The 15,350-nt window shown below is 46.2% G+C and overlaps 1 protein-coding gene across 1 annotated transcript in view; it reads right to left on the reverse strand.

Annotated features, from left to right (window-relative positions):
• Positions 1-15,350, reverse strand: part of MTMR8 (myotubularin related protein 8) — a 156,730-nt gene that overhangs the window by 125,284 nt on the left and 16,096 nt on the right. The window contains exons 3-6 of the mRNA XM_063937216.1: positions 11,829-11,991; positions 11,028-11,185; positions 9,822-9,950; positions 8,284-8,418 (exon numbers count right to left, since the gene is read on the reverse strand). Of these exons, the coding sequence (XP_063793286.1) occupies positions 8,284-8,418; positions 9,822-9,950; positions 11,028-11,185; positions 11,829-11,991 (585 nt within the window). The remainder of the gene's footprint in view (positions 1-8,283; positions 8,419-9,821; positions 9,951-11,027; positions 11,186-11,828; positions 11,992-15,350) is intronic.

The following is a 15,350-nucleotide window of genomic DNA, read 5'->3' on the forward strand; positions in this document are numbered from 1 at the left end:
AAGAAGCGGGGGAGGACTTTTGCTCCTGGGAACCTGCTGTTTGTTGCATCCTTTTTCCCCTACCTCTGCCTCTGGACAGAAAGGACCCGCCTTTTCCACGCCTGTTTTTCTGAGTCCGAAAGGACTGTACCTGATAAAACGGCGCCTTTTTAGGCTGTGAGGGAACATGGGGTAAAAATGCTGACTTCCCAGCAGTTGCTGTGGAAACTAGGTCCGAGAGACCATCCCCAAATAACTCCTCACCCTTATAAGGCAAAACTTCCATGTGCCTTTTTGAATCTGCATCCCCTGTCCACTGGCGAGTCCATAAGCCTCTCCTAGCAGAAATGGACAATGCACTTATTTTAGATGCCAGCCGGCAGATCTCCCTCTGTGCATCTCTCATGTATAAGACTGAGTCTTTTATATGCTCTATGGTTAGCAGAATAGTGTCCCTGTCTAGGGTGTTAATATTTTCTGACAGGGAATCTGACCACGCAGCGGCAGCACTGCACATCCATGCTGACGCAATAGCTGGTCTAAGTATAATGCCTGAGTGTGTATATACAGACTTCAGGATCGCCTCCTGCTTTCTATCAGCAGGTTCCTTGAGGGCGGCCGTATCCGGAGACGGTAGTGCCACCTTTTTTGACAAACGTGTGAGCGCTTTATCCACCCTAGGGGGTGTCTCCCAACGTGACCTATCCTCTGGCGGGAAAGGGAACGCCATTAGTAACTTCTTAGAGATTACCAATCTTTTATCAGGGAAAGCCCACGCTTCTTCACACACTTCATTTAATTCTTCTGATGGGGGAAAAACTACGGGTAGTTTTTTCTCCCCAAACATAATACCCTTTTTAGTGGTACCTGGGTTTATATCAGAAATTTGTAACACCTCTTTCATTGCTTCAATCATGCAACGAATGGCCTTAGTGGACATTAGACTAGACTCATCGTCGTCGACACTGGTGTCAGTATCCGTGTCGACATCCGCGTCTGCCATCTGAGGTAGCGGGCGTTTTAGAGCCCCCGATGGCCTTTGAGACGCCTGGACAGGCACGAGCTGAGAAGCCGGCTGTCCCGCATTTGGCATGTCGTCAAATTTTTGTGTAAGGAGTCGACACGTGCACGCAATTCCTTCCATAAGTCCATCCACTCAGGTGTCTGCCCCGCAGGGGGTGACATCCCTTCTATAGGCATCTGCTCCGCCTCCACATCATTATCCTCATCAAACATGTCGACACAGCCGTACCGACACACCGCACACACACAGGGAATGCTCTAAGAGGACAGGACCCACAAAAGCCCTTTGGGGAGACAGAGTGAGAGTATGCCAGCACACACCAGAGCGCTATATAATGCAGGGACTAACTGAATTATGTCCCCTATAGCTGCTGTTATATATACTGCGCCTAAATTTAGTGCCCCCCCTCTCTTTTTTACCCTTTTCTGTAGTGTAGACTGCAGGGGAGAGCCAGGGAGCTTCCTTCCAGCGGAGCTGTGAGGGAGAAATGGCGCCAGTGTGCTGAAGGAGATAGCTCCGCCCCTTTTTCGCTGACTTTTCTCCCGCTTTTTTATGGATTCTGGCAGGGGTAATTATCACATAGATAGCCTCTGGGGCTATATATTGTGGTATTTTTGCCAGCCATGGTGTTTTTATTGCTGCTCAGGGCGCCCCCCCCTAGCGCCCTGCACCCTCAGTGACCGGAGTGTGAAGTGTGTATGAGGAGCAATGGCGCACAGCTGCAGTGCTGTGCGCTACCTTGGTGAAGACTGATGTCTTCTGCCGCCGATTTTCCGGACCTCTTCTTGCTTCTGGCTCTGTAAGGGGGACGGCGGCGCAGCTCCGGGACCGAACACCAAGGCCAGTTCCATGCGGTCGATCCCTCTGGAGCTAATGGTGTCCAGTAGCCTAAGAAGCCCAAGCTAGCTGCAAGCAGGTAGGTTCGCTTCTTCTCCCCTTAGTCCCTCGCTGCAGTGAGCCTGTTGCCAGCAGGTCTCACTGTAAAATAAAAAACATAATTATATACTTTCTTTTTAGAAGCTCAGGAGAGCCCCTAGTGTGCATCCAACCTCGGCCGGGCACAAAATCTAACTGAGGCTTGGAGGAGGGTCATAGTGGGAGGAGCCAGTGCACACCAGGTGACCTAAAAGCTTTCTTTAGTTGTGCCCAGTCTCCTGCGGAGCCGCTATTCCCCATGGTCCTTTCGGAGTTCCCAGCATCCACTAGGACGTCAGAGAAAATAAGAATTTACTTACCGATAATTCTATTTCTCGTAGTCCGTAGTGGATGCTGGGGACTCCGTCAGGACCATGGGGATAGCGGCTCCGCAGGAGACAGGGCACAAAAGTAAAAGCTTTAGGATCAGGTGGTGTGCACTGGCTCCTCCCCCTATGACCCTCCTCCAAGCCTCAGTTAGGATACTGTGCCCGGACGAGCGTACACAATAAGGAAGGATTTTGAATCCCGGGTAAGACTCATACCAGCCACACCAATCACACTGTACAACCTGTGATCTGAACCCAGTTAACAGCATGATAACAGCGGAGCCTCTGAAAAGATGGCTCACAACAATAATAACCCGATTTTTGTAACAATAACTATGTACAAGTATTGCAGACAATCCGCACTTGGGATGGGCGCCCAGCATCCACTACGGACTACGAGAAATAGAATTATCGGTAAGTAAATTCTTATTTTCTCTGACGTCCTAAGTGGATGCTGGGGACTCCGTCAGGACCATGGGGATTATACCAAAGCTCCCAAACGGGCGGGAGAGTGCGGATGACTCTGCAGCACCGAATGAGAGAACTCCAGGTCCTCCTCAGCCAGGGTGTGCCCCTGACCAAGTAGCAGCTCGGCAAAGTTGTAAAGCCGAGACCCCTCGGGCAGCCGCCCAAGATGAGCCCACCTTCCTTGTGGAATGGGCATTTACATATTTTGGCTGTGGCAGGCCTGCCACAGAATGTGCAAGCTGAATTGTACTACACATCCAACTAGCAATCGTCTGCTTAGAAGCAAGAGCACCCAGTTTTTTGGGTGCCTACAGGATAACAGCAAGTCAGTTTTCCTGACTCCAGCCGTCCTGGAACCTATATTTTCAGGGCCCTGACAACATCCAGCAACTTGGAGTCCTCCAAGTCCCTAGTAGCCGCAGGTACCACAATAAGCTGGTGCAGGTGAAACGCTGACACCACCTTAGGGAGAAACTGGGGACGAGTCCGCAGCTCTGCCCTGTCCGAATGGACAATCAGATATGGGCTTTGTGAGACAAAGCCGCCAATTCTGACACTCGCCTGGCCGAGGCCAGGGCCAACAGCATGGTCACTTTCCATGTGAGATATTTCAAATCCACAGATTTGAGCGGTTTAAACCAATGTGATTTGAGGAATCCCAGAACTACGTTGAGATCCCACAGTGCCACTGGAGGCACAAAAGGGGGTTGTATATGCAGTACTCCCTTGACAAACTTCTGGACTTCAGGAACTGAAGCCAATCTTTTCTGGAAGAAAATTGACAGGGCCGAAATTTGAACCCTAATGGACCCCAATTTGAGGCCCATAGACACTCCTGTTTGCAGGAAATGCAGGAATCGACCGAGTTGAAATTTCTTCGTGGGGCCTTCCTGGCCTCACACCACGCAACATATTTTCGCCACATGTGGTGATAATGTTGTGCGGTCACCTCCTTCCTGGCTTTGACCAGGGTAGGAATGACCTCTTCCGGAATGCCTTTTTCCCTTAGGATCCGGCGTTCCACCGCCATGCCGTCAAACGCAGCCGCGGTAAGTCTTGGAACAGACATGGTACTTGCTGAAGCAAGTCCCTTCTTAGCGGCAGAGGCCATGAGTCCTCTGTGAGCATTTCTTGAAGTTCCGGGTACCAAGTCCTTCTTGGCCAATCCGGAGCCACGAGTATAGTTCTTACTCCTCTACGTCTTATAATTCTCAGTACCTTGGGTATGAGAAGCAGAGGAGGGAACACATACACCGACTGGTACACCCACGGTGTTACCAGAACGTCCACAGCTATTGCCTGAGGGTCTCTTGACCTGGCGCAATACCTGTCCAGTTTTTTGTTCAGGCGGGACGCCATCATGTCCACCTTTGGTCTTTCCCAACGGTTCACAATCATGTGGAAGACTTCCCGATGAAGTCCCCACTCTCCCGGGTGGAGGTCGTGCCTGCTGAGGAAGTCTGCTTCCCAGTTGTCCACTCCCGGAATGAACACTGCTGACAGTGTTATCACATGATTTTCCGCCCAGCGAAGAATCCTTGCAGTTTCTGCCATTGCCCTCCTGCTTCTTGTGCCGCCCTGTCTGTTTACGTGGGCGACTGCCGTGATGTTGTCCCACTGGATCAATACCGGCTGACCTTGAAGCAGAGGTCTTGCTAAGCTTAGAGCATTGTAAATTGCCCTTAGCTCCAGTATATTTATGTGGAGAGAAGTCTCCAGACTATATCACACTCCCTGGAAATTTTTTCCCTGTGTGACTGCTCCCCAGCCTCTCAGGCTGGCATCCGTGGTCACCAGGACCCAGTCCTGAATGCCGAATCTGCGGCCCTTTAATAGATGAGCACTCTGCAGCCACCGCAGAAGAAACACCCTTGTCCTTGGAGACAGGGTTATCCGCTGATGCATCTGAAGATGCGATCCGGACCATTTTTCCAGCAGATCCCACTGAAAAGTTCTTGCGTGAAATCTGCCGAATGGAATCGCTTCGTAAGAAGCCACCATTTTTCCCAGGACCCTTGTGCAATGATGCACTGACACTTTTCCTGGTTTTAGGAGGTTCCTGACTAGCTCGGATAACTCCCTGGCTTTCTTCTCCGGGAGAAACATCCTTTTCTGGACTGTGTCCAGAATCATCCCTAGGAACAGCAGACGGGTCGTCGGAAACAGCTGCGATTTTGGAATATTTAGAATCCACCCGTGCTGTCGTAGAACTACTTGAGATAGTGCTACTCCGACCTCCAACTGTTCTCTGGACCTTGCCCTTATCAGGAGATCGTCCATTTTCTTTGAATTAGAATCATCATTTCGGTCATTACCTTGGTAAAGACCCGGGGTGCCGTGGACAATCCAAACGGCAGCGTCTGAAACTGATAGTGACAGTTCTGTACCACGAACCTGAGGTACCCTTGGTGAGAAGGGCAAATTGGGACATGGAGGTAAGCATCCCTGATGTCCAGGGACACCATATAGTCCCCTTCTTCCTGGTTCGCTATCACTGCTCTGAGTGACTCCATCTTGATTTGAACCTTTGTATGTAAGTGTTCAAATATTTCAGATTTAGAATAGGTCTCACCGAGCCGTCTGGCTTCAGTACCACAATATAGTGTGGAATAATACCCCTTTCCTTGTTGTAGGAGGGGTACTTTGATTATCACCTGCTGGGAATACAGCTTGTGAATTGTTTCCAATACTGCCTCCCTGTCGGAGGGAGACGTTGGTAAAGCAGACTTCAGGAACCTGCGAGGGGGAGACGTCTCGAATTTCCAATCTGTACCCCTGGGATACTACTTGTAGGCTCCAGGGGTCCACTTGCGAGTGAGCCCACTGCGTGCTGAAACTCTTGAGACGACCCCCCACCGTACCTGAGTCCGCTTGTACGGCCCCAGCGTCATGCTGAGGACTTGGTAGAAGCGGTGGAGGGCTTCTGTTCCTGGGAATGGGCTGCCTGCTGCAGTCTTCTTCCCTTTCCTCTATCCCTGGGCAGATATGACTGGCCTTTTGCCCGCTTGCCCTTATGGGGACGAAAGGACTGAGGCTGAAAAGACGGTGTCTTTTTCTGCTGAGATGTGACTTGGGGTAAAAAAGGTGGATTTTCCAGCTGTTGCCGTGGCCACCAGGTCCGATGGACCGACCCCAAATAACTCCTCCCCTTTATACGGCAATACTTCCATGTGCCGTTTGGAATCTGCATCACCTGACCACTGTCGTGTCCATAAACATCTTCTGGCAGATATGGACATCGCACTTACTCTTGATGCCAGAGTGCAAATATCCCTCTGTGCATCTCGCATATATAGAAATGCATCCTTTAAATGCTCTATAGTCAATAAAATACTGTCCCTGTCAAGGGTATCAATATTTTCAGTCAGGGAATCCGACCAAGCCACCCCAGCGCTGCACATCCAGGCTGAGGCGATCGCTGGTCGCAGTATAACACCAATATGTGTGTATATACTTTTTAGGATATTTTCCAGCCTCCTATCAGCTGGCTCCTTGAGGGCGGCCGTATCTGGAGACGGTAACGCCACTTGTGAGAAGCGTGTGAGCGCCTTCATTTAATTTATCTGATTCAGGAAAAACTACAGGTAGTTTTTTCACACCCCACATAATACCTTTTTTTGTGGTACTTGTAGTATCAGAAATATGTAACACCTCCTTCATTGCCCTTAACATGTAACGTGTGGCCCTAAAGGAAAATACGTTTGTTTCTTCACCGTCGACACTGGAGTCAGTGTCTGTGTCTGTGTCGACCGACTGAGGTAAATGGGCGTTTTAAAGCCCCTGACGGTGTTTGAGACGCCTGGACAGGTACTAATTTGTTTGCCGGCCGTCTCATGTCGTCAACCGACCTTGCAGCGTGTTGACATTATCACGTAATTCCCTAAATAAGCCATCCATTCCGGTGTCGACTCCCTAGAGAGTGACATCACCATTACAGGCAATTGCTCCGCCTCCTCACCAACATCGTCCTCATACATGTCGACACACACGTACCGACACACAGCACACACACAGGGAATGCTCTGATAGAGGACAGGACCCCACTAGCCCTTTGGGGAGACAGAGGGAGAGTTTGCCAGCACACACCAAAACGCTATAATTATACAGGGACAACCTTTATATAAGTGTTTTCCCTTATAGCATCTTAATATATAATCATATCGCCAAATAAGTGCCCCCCCTCTCTGTTTTAACCCTGTTTCTGTAGTGCAGTGCAGGGGAGAGCCTGGGAGCCTTCCCTCCAGCAGTTCTGTGAGGGAAAATGGCGCTGTGTGCTGAGGAGAATAGGCCCCGCCCCCTTTTCGGCGGGCTTCTTCTCCCGTTTTTCTGATAACCTGGCAGGGGTTAAATACATCCATATAGCCCCAGAGGCTATATGTGATGTATTTTTAGCCAGTATAGGTACTTTCATTGCTGCCCAGGGCGCCCCCCCCAGCGCCCTGCACCCTCAGTGACCGTTGGTGTGAAGTGTGCTGAGAGCAATGGCGCACAGCTGCAGTGCTGTGCGCTACCTCATGAAGACTGAGAAGTCTTCAGCCGCCGATTTCTGGACCTCTTCTCTCTTCAGCATCTGCAAGGGGGTCGGCGGCGCGGCTCCGGTGACCCATCCAGGCTGTACCTGTGATCGTCCCTCTGGAGCTAGTGTCCAGTAGCCTAAGAAGCCAATCCATCCTGCACGCAGGTGAGTTCACTTCTTCTCCCCTAAGTCCCTCGTTGCAGTGAGCCTGTTGCCAGCAGGACTCACTGAAAATAAAAAACCTAATAAAACTTTTACTCTAAGCAGCTCTTTAGGAGAGCCACCTAGATTGCACCCTTCTCGGCCGGGCACAAAAACCTAACTGGGGCTTGGAGGAGGGTCATAGGGGGAGGAGCCAGTGCACACCACCTGATCCTAAAGCTTTTACTTTTGTGCCCTGTCTCCTGCGGAGCCGCTATCCCCATGGTCCTGACGGAGTCCCCAGCATCCACTTAGGACGTCAGAGAAACTAATATTAAACTACAGCAGATGTGTGTACGCAGGAAGAGTGTAATCATGTCCTGCTGACATTTGCGGTGTTATTTTATTCCATAATAAGAAAAAAATATATGTATTTTTGTTTTATTTAGTGGAGGAAAGTTGCCATTACTGCACCATGGTCTAAACAAATGCTTAGAGAAACACACTGTCAATGTTTCAATAAAACCATCCTTGTTAAAGATCAGCAAAAATATAAAACACCACTATAAAAAGGGGGTCACTACAAAGCTGTGTTCTAGCTACTTAGAGACCTTCACTATTTTACAGGTGACAGCTATGCTGCGTAGAGACTAGTAACCATGCATCTGTCCCCAACAGGTGGCATGCACTCTAGTAAAAGAACCAAGAAACGCAACGCAAAAAGACTGTTCTATGGACAAAAGACTAAAAGAAAACACAAATGTACATAAAATGGCCAATGCTGTTGGAGTGCTGCAGTTTAAGATTATTAGTACATACTGTAATCAGATTATCAGTAGTGTATGCTGAAAGCAATGACATACAGAGAAGCAATGTGCGCACAAGCATGATCCAGTCTCAGCAAATGATACCTTGGGCCTGGTGTCTACAACATACATAAAGGGACTGCCTGGGTTGGCTTGGCCGATTGTCTTCAGCATCTTCTCATCTTCCACGCAGCGAGTACTGAAGCCAGAAAGAGGCTGACTACATCTGCAAATCACTGCCTGGAAAGTGAAGACAAGTTTCACAGACATTAAAAGTCTAGAAAAGACTGCAGTATATACACCATTGCATATAAGCAGAGGAAAAATAAATACAAGCACACTCACTTTACAGCAAAAGAGCACACAAAAAAAGGAGTATGTTAAGTCATGACACTGCAAACGTCAAATTGTTTGGTTGAAGTAGTTAAACTTTGTAAAATCACTTATTACTTAGACGGAGGCAGGGTACACTATAATGTTAAATCCACGGGTTGTTTATTGACCAGTACGTAAGGTCTGCAAGCCACGAAAGCTTTGTTAAAGTGGGATGTTCCTTAATTTACCGACCTTGCACTGGATTATTGTGCACTGGGACTCTCAAGGACATGTGTTATAGATTACCCTGCCAGCGTATTTAGCTACAATAACACTAAGGTAGCCAAGTTTGACACTTCTTACCAGTCCTGTGCCACATAAACTGGATTATTGCTATCCTTTGTTTAGAAAGCAACAAAATATTATGCTGCACTATACATTGTTACATAACATGTGATGACATGAAACAGAAGGAAATCGCGGTCCTGCCCAAATGAGCATGTACTCTGAGGTAGGTGGAATAATTGATAACGATAGAATAGTAACAATTGTAGCTGGTGTCAGGGAAAGCAGCTATTGATCAAACTAAATTACTACTATGAAGATACAGTGGAGAAACAGTGGAAGGTAGGTAGAGATAAGAAATATGAAGTAATCAATGAATAAGTAATAAATAGCTGCTGGCAACCCAAGACTTTTCTTCTCCATTCATATCAGCTGGAACGTCTTCATCTTCTGGTTCATGATCTGGCCTTGACATTTCTTTTTGCTGCATATGCACTCCTGTTATCTGCCATCTTGGAGCAAAAGCGTGCCTAGCATTTTTTCTGCAGCATCATAGTTGCAGGTGGACAAAGAGCCAGAACCCTTGTTTTCCACATTTGCATAAGATGTGGTGCCAGCTGCTGCCACAAGGAGACAATGGGCAAATGACGAACTCTGAGCTCAGTTAGTGTTTGGGGTCTATCTTGTTATGAGTAAAAGACTAGTTTCGGTATGTGCACGTTTCCGTGTATGGATTTATACGGCAGACTCATTACGAAAGGAAACACAAGGGAAGGGAAAAAGACGACAAGTGTAGGAAAACGACAGTAAGGGTCTGTTCAAATAAATGCAACGCATGTAAATTTAGATGCATTAAATAGATCTTATTTGCACACCTTTCACTGTTCATCTGGACATGCTGGCAAGTGAAAGTAAAATAGAAAAATCCTATCAGCTTCCTTTTTTATCAACATCAGGAAATAATAAGCTTCCTTTTTTTTTTCATTTAGAACAAACACTCAACATATCTACAGATCACTATGTTTTTAGTTCATGTGACTCACATTATTGTCTTTGTAATAGTAAGATAGCACGGGAAACCGCTCCCTGCTTCTGAACTTTGAGCTTCCAATTATTATCGATTCAGAGGCTTCTTTGGGTACAACCAGGCAAGTTGGGTAGGTACTGCATACCTGCAAAAGCAAACAGAACTAGACATGACCACTATACTTGGAACAGAGTTGCCCTTTTTAATATAGCTAATAATAGTTTAAAAAAAAAACACAGAGAAATGATTCAGGAGCTTATTAGATAGGAGTTGGGATTGTGAGCAAAGATTTTAGGCTATGGCTAAAAAAAAACTAAAAAAAACAAAAGCCTTATTAGAATATAATAATCTATAGGCTGTGAGGGTGGAGCAAGAGGACAAGAACACTTTTGCAGTAAACAGATTGCGGCTTATGATTGGTCCTTGCACTTACTCGGCTACCAGATTGTGAATTATATTTATTTGCCAGCTAGGAGTAATGGCTACCTTAGAGGTAATGCAGCTGTAGCATATGTGAATAGCCTGCACCATATCCCTCTACTGTCAAATAACTCTTTTGTTTACATTTTTTTTAATAATCACACCATGTTCTGATTGTCCTAAATAGGTCCCTGACACCATCAAATCATTCCTTGGCCTGACCAACTTGTGGCTTTCCAGCTGTTTAGAAACTACAAGCCCCAACATACCCTCTCACCAATCAGCTGGTAAAGAAGGCTGGGACTTGTAGTTTCAGAACAACCAGAGAGCCACAGGTTGGCCAGGCCTGCTCTAATGACAAGAAATACTGGATGGGACACCTGTATAGAAAGGTCCATAGGTAGTCTTTAGCTCCCACCATTAAAATAAATCTACCTTTAAGAAGTCGTTTATTAAATCAGTTACCACTGAGATACTTTGAAATGGGAGCCCTGCCTGTGTTTCTACATGAGAGTGCCCACTGCTGCGGCATTCAGCATCAATGTATATTTAGGTTTCCGGGACAGCCATCTCTAATGCAGTGGCATGATAAAGATGTTTTTGGTTGCATTAGCTGCCTTCTGTCTAATAAGATGAACTGAATGTGATCTAATGCTTTGGAAACATTACTACTACATAAAGCTATCCTACAAAGAGCTTGGTAGAGTGTATGAATGCCTCTATTAATACCTTATGTACATACTGTATGATGTTTATAGAGTAAAATAAGCCCCACCATTACCACCATGGCTAGTATGCAAACCTTGAAATCACTGTTAATGTCACTCAGTATCCAGTAGTCATTGGGGATTCCCATGCGCATGTATTCCAATTTCAGATCAATCAGCTTCCATCCCATCAGTCGTTCATCTTGATCAGATTTGGGATTGTAGGAGAAGGCATATAGTTCTTCATATTTTGCTAAGGAAACAAATGCGTGTTATGGCCTCAACTAATTGTATTCACATTCTTTTTCCAAAATATTTTAGCTCATTTCCCCAAAAGCTATCCTAGTATAAAATATATAATGAAAGCCTGTCCTTTCAGATGTGCGAGCTCACTGGAGCGTGAAGAACATGAGGTCGTGTTCCTATAAACTGGATCTTGGAACCCAAAACAGAAAGCAAATCTATCATGGTTTCCATAAACAGGGCAGGAAGGACATCACATTACAGTGCCTGTCAAGAAGATGTGATGGATTGGTGATGAAAACCATTTCATTAAAAAAAAAAAAAGGAGAAAAATAAAAGAATGAAATGTGACGTACATATTTCTGCCAAAGACCATCATTATACAATACTGGGATTTTTTTATATTATTATTTTAAAATATGTGATAAAACTTACAATATTTGGGTTAATATAGAAAGGACATAGTTTATCACTAAAGATACTGTTCAGGGCAGCAGCCATCACACAGAACAGGAAATTTGGCTTAGTTTCAATAAATGCACATATATTCATCTCCTGGAATATCAGAACATAGAGAGAGGTCATCAGGCTGCAGGCTTACTGCATGGATCTATACACAGCGTTGTTTACGCCTGAACACAAACCAAAAGTACCTGGCTGTGAGAGCTTGACCAGTGAGGTGTAAACCTCGTGACAGTCCCGCTCCCGCAGAATGACAAAATGAGCCACTCGGAAATTCTTGCAGTGAATAAGGAGTGGACAACCTGTTGTGCTGAGAGGTTGTTTCTCCACAGAGGCAATGTGGTGGTGGGCAATCTGAGGGACAGAACAAATGACAGCCTATTTAGTTAAACCGTTTTCAGGAAACATTCCAAACAAGTACAATATTATAACTCTTACACCAACATTATGAATTATTTGTTGTCACTAGAGGAGTTAGACACAGACAAAAAGGCCATTCAATAGGAGCAAGAGTACGTTATGATGTCATTTCCCACCTACCCGCCACTTTTATAGAGTCATCTATGTTAGTATTAGTGATCGGTCATACTTACCTCTTTGCACTACTTCCAGGTCCTCCATTGCAACATTTGATGCTGTTCCTAGTGTCCAGCAAATGACTGGATTATATGCAATATATCAGAATATAATAAAGCTCATACTATGAAGTGCAGTAAGAATATAACATTAAATGACTGGTATTCAGTTGAAAGAGCTACACTAAAAAGGTCCACAGTCAATAGGTCGACCCCAAATAGTCAACAAGCATTAAGTCGATGGGTACAAAAGGTTGACAGGTTCAACAGTTTTTATTTTCTTCACTTTTTTCCAACTATTTCATTCTTTACCATCCATGTGGAGTATGACTGGGAACAGTAACCTTGCTCGAAGCGTGGTGAACAAAGCGGTACACTAATGAGGGTTTTGGTGGGTAAAAAGTGCATTTTTTGTGTCAACCAACCACTTCGTGTCCAAGCCACATAAGCCCTCCAGCCTCTGCCTTACCTGTTGGGACTCCAAGCTTCACTATGGAGCACTAAGGAGGATATATGGGACCGTGCAACCAGTAGCGGATCTTGCTACGGGCAAGCAGGACTTTTGCCCGGGGCGCTGCCTTCCGGAGGGCGCCGCACCATGGCAAGATCCACTACTCTGTGCCCCCCGCTGGCCGCTGTGTCCCCCGCTACGCGTCTAGTTTCCCTTCGTGTAGAGGACTTTTGCTGTGCGGTGCGCGATGACGTCATTGCGCACCGCACAGCATTGTGGGACTGACAGACGCTAGGGGTCATAATTGACCTCTAGTGTCTCATCAGAGGAAAGGAGCGGCGCCGGCGGAGATCTGCAGCAGTCGGGAGCGGGGATAGTAAGTATTTTTTTTTCTTTCAGCGGCGCTACTCCACTGTACAGCGGGCGTAACTGACCACGCCCCCTGTATGAAGCCACGCCCCAATTTTCCGCCCGGGGCGCCAAAGGGTCTAGAACCGGCCCTGCGTGCAACTCAACTAGAAGCACTCCTACACTGCCACAACATAATTGAAGGGTTACGTATACAATCATCAAGCACCCCTAACATTGTCCGTGACTTAAAAGCTAACCGACAAACTGCATGCATACTAACATCTGCTAAAATGTAAACAACAAATAGCAACTTGCTACATATATATTGCATATGGAGACACACTGTTTATATTCTCCGTGTTGTTTATGTTGTTTTATGTGAAACATTTTTAATGAGCATTTTAGCTTACTTGAATTCTAAATCTAACTGTAATCTATACATTTGAATCAAACGAGCAGCCGCAATACTTTTTATTTGTGCGCCCTCATGTTCTTCTTCCACGTTTTACTGTTAATTGGTGGATATACAGGTCCACTGTGTGAAGGAAGCCATTTTAGAACATATTTTTTTATATAAATACTAGCGCCCACTAATTACACATTCTTTTATCCAACTCAACAATTATCTGACCAACTAGACAATTACGAGGCACAGAACAGTAACTGTGAACAGATGCAGACCATCTGCACTGTGATGCATATATGCCAGTCTAGAGAAGGTGCAGAAACAGAATAATGACGGCCATCAGCACTGGCGCACCGCTTATGAATGCTTTTCTTTGCTGTTCACGCATATGTTTTTGTGTGAGGGTATGAGCAATGTTTTTCTTCATACACATGATAGAAAGTGGACATTGATGTACTAAAGAGATTTTTTTTACGTTTCACTGAAGCACAGTAGTGGACGTGATTTAAAATAAGAATTTACTTACAGATAATTCTATTTCTCATAGTCCGTAGTGGATGCTGGGGACTCCGTAAGGACCATGGGGAATAGCGGCTCCGCAGGAGACTGGGCACATCTAAAGAAAGCTTTAGGACTAACTGGTGTGCACTGGCTCCTCCCCCTATGACCCTCCTCCAAGCCTCAGTTAGGATACTGTGCCCGGACGAGCGTACACAATAAGGAAGGATTTTGAATCCCGGGTAAGACTCATACCAGCCACACCAATCACACCGTATAACTTGTGATCTGAACCCAGTTAATAGCATGATAACAGAGGAGCCTCTGAAAAGATGGCTCCCAACAATAATAACCCGATTTTTGTAACAATAACTATGTACAAGTATTGCAGACAATCCGCACTTGGGATGGGCGCCCAGCATCCACTACGGACTATGAGAAATAGAATTATCGGTAAGTAAATTCTTATTTTCTCTAACGTCCTAAGTGGATGCTGGGGACTCCGTAAGGACCATGGGGATTATACCAAAGCTCCCAAACGGGCGGGAGAGTGCGGATGACTCTGCAGCACCGAATGAGAGAACTCCAGGTCCTCCTCAGCCAGGGTATCAAATTTGTAGAATTTAGCAAACGTGTTTGCCCCTGACCAAGTAGCTGCTCGGCAAAGTTGTAAAGCCGAGACCCCTCGGGCAGCCGCCCAAGATGAGCCCACTTTCCTTGTGGAACGGGCTTTTACAGATTTTAGCTGTGGCAGGCCTGCCACAGAATGTGCAAGCTGAATTGTACTACAAATCCAACGAGCAATAGTCTGCTTAGAAGCAGGAGCACCCAGCATGTTGGGTGCATACAGGATAAACAGCGAGTCAGATTTCCTGACTCCAGCCGTCCTGGAAACATATTTTCAGGGCCCTGACAACATCCAGCAACTTGGATTCCTCAAAGTCCCTAGTAGCCGCAGGCACCACAATAGGTTGGTTCAGGTGAAAACGCTGGAACCACCTTAGGGAGAAACTGAGGACGAGTCCTCAATTCCGCCCTGTCCGAATGGAAAATCAGATAAGGGCTTTTACAGGATAAAGCCGCCAATTCTGACACGCGCCTGGCCCAGGCCAGGGCCAACAGCATGACCACTTTCCATGTGAGATATTTTAACTCCACAGATTTAAGTGGTTCAAACCAATGTGACTTTTGGAACCCAAACTACATTGAGATCCCAAATTGCCACTGGAGGCACAAAAGGAGGCTGTATATGCAATACCCCTTTTACAAACGTCTAAACTTCAGGGACTGAAGCTAGTTCTTTTTTGGAAGAAAATGGACAGGGCCGAAATCTGAACCTTAATGGACCCCAATTTCAGGCCCATAGACACTCCTGTTTGCAGGAAATGTAGGAATCGACCCAGTTGAATTTCCTCCGTCGGGCCTTACTGGC

Source organism: Pseudophryne corroboree, chromosome 8 (assembly GCF_028390025.1).
Source record: "Pseudophryne corroboree isolate aPseCor3 chromosome 8, aPseCor3.hap2, whole genome shotgun sequence".
In the NCBI taxonomy this organism is placed as follows: Eukaryota; Metazoa; Chordata; class Amphibia; order Anura; family Myobatrachidae; genus Pseudophryne; species Pseudophryne corroboree.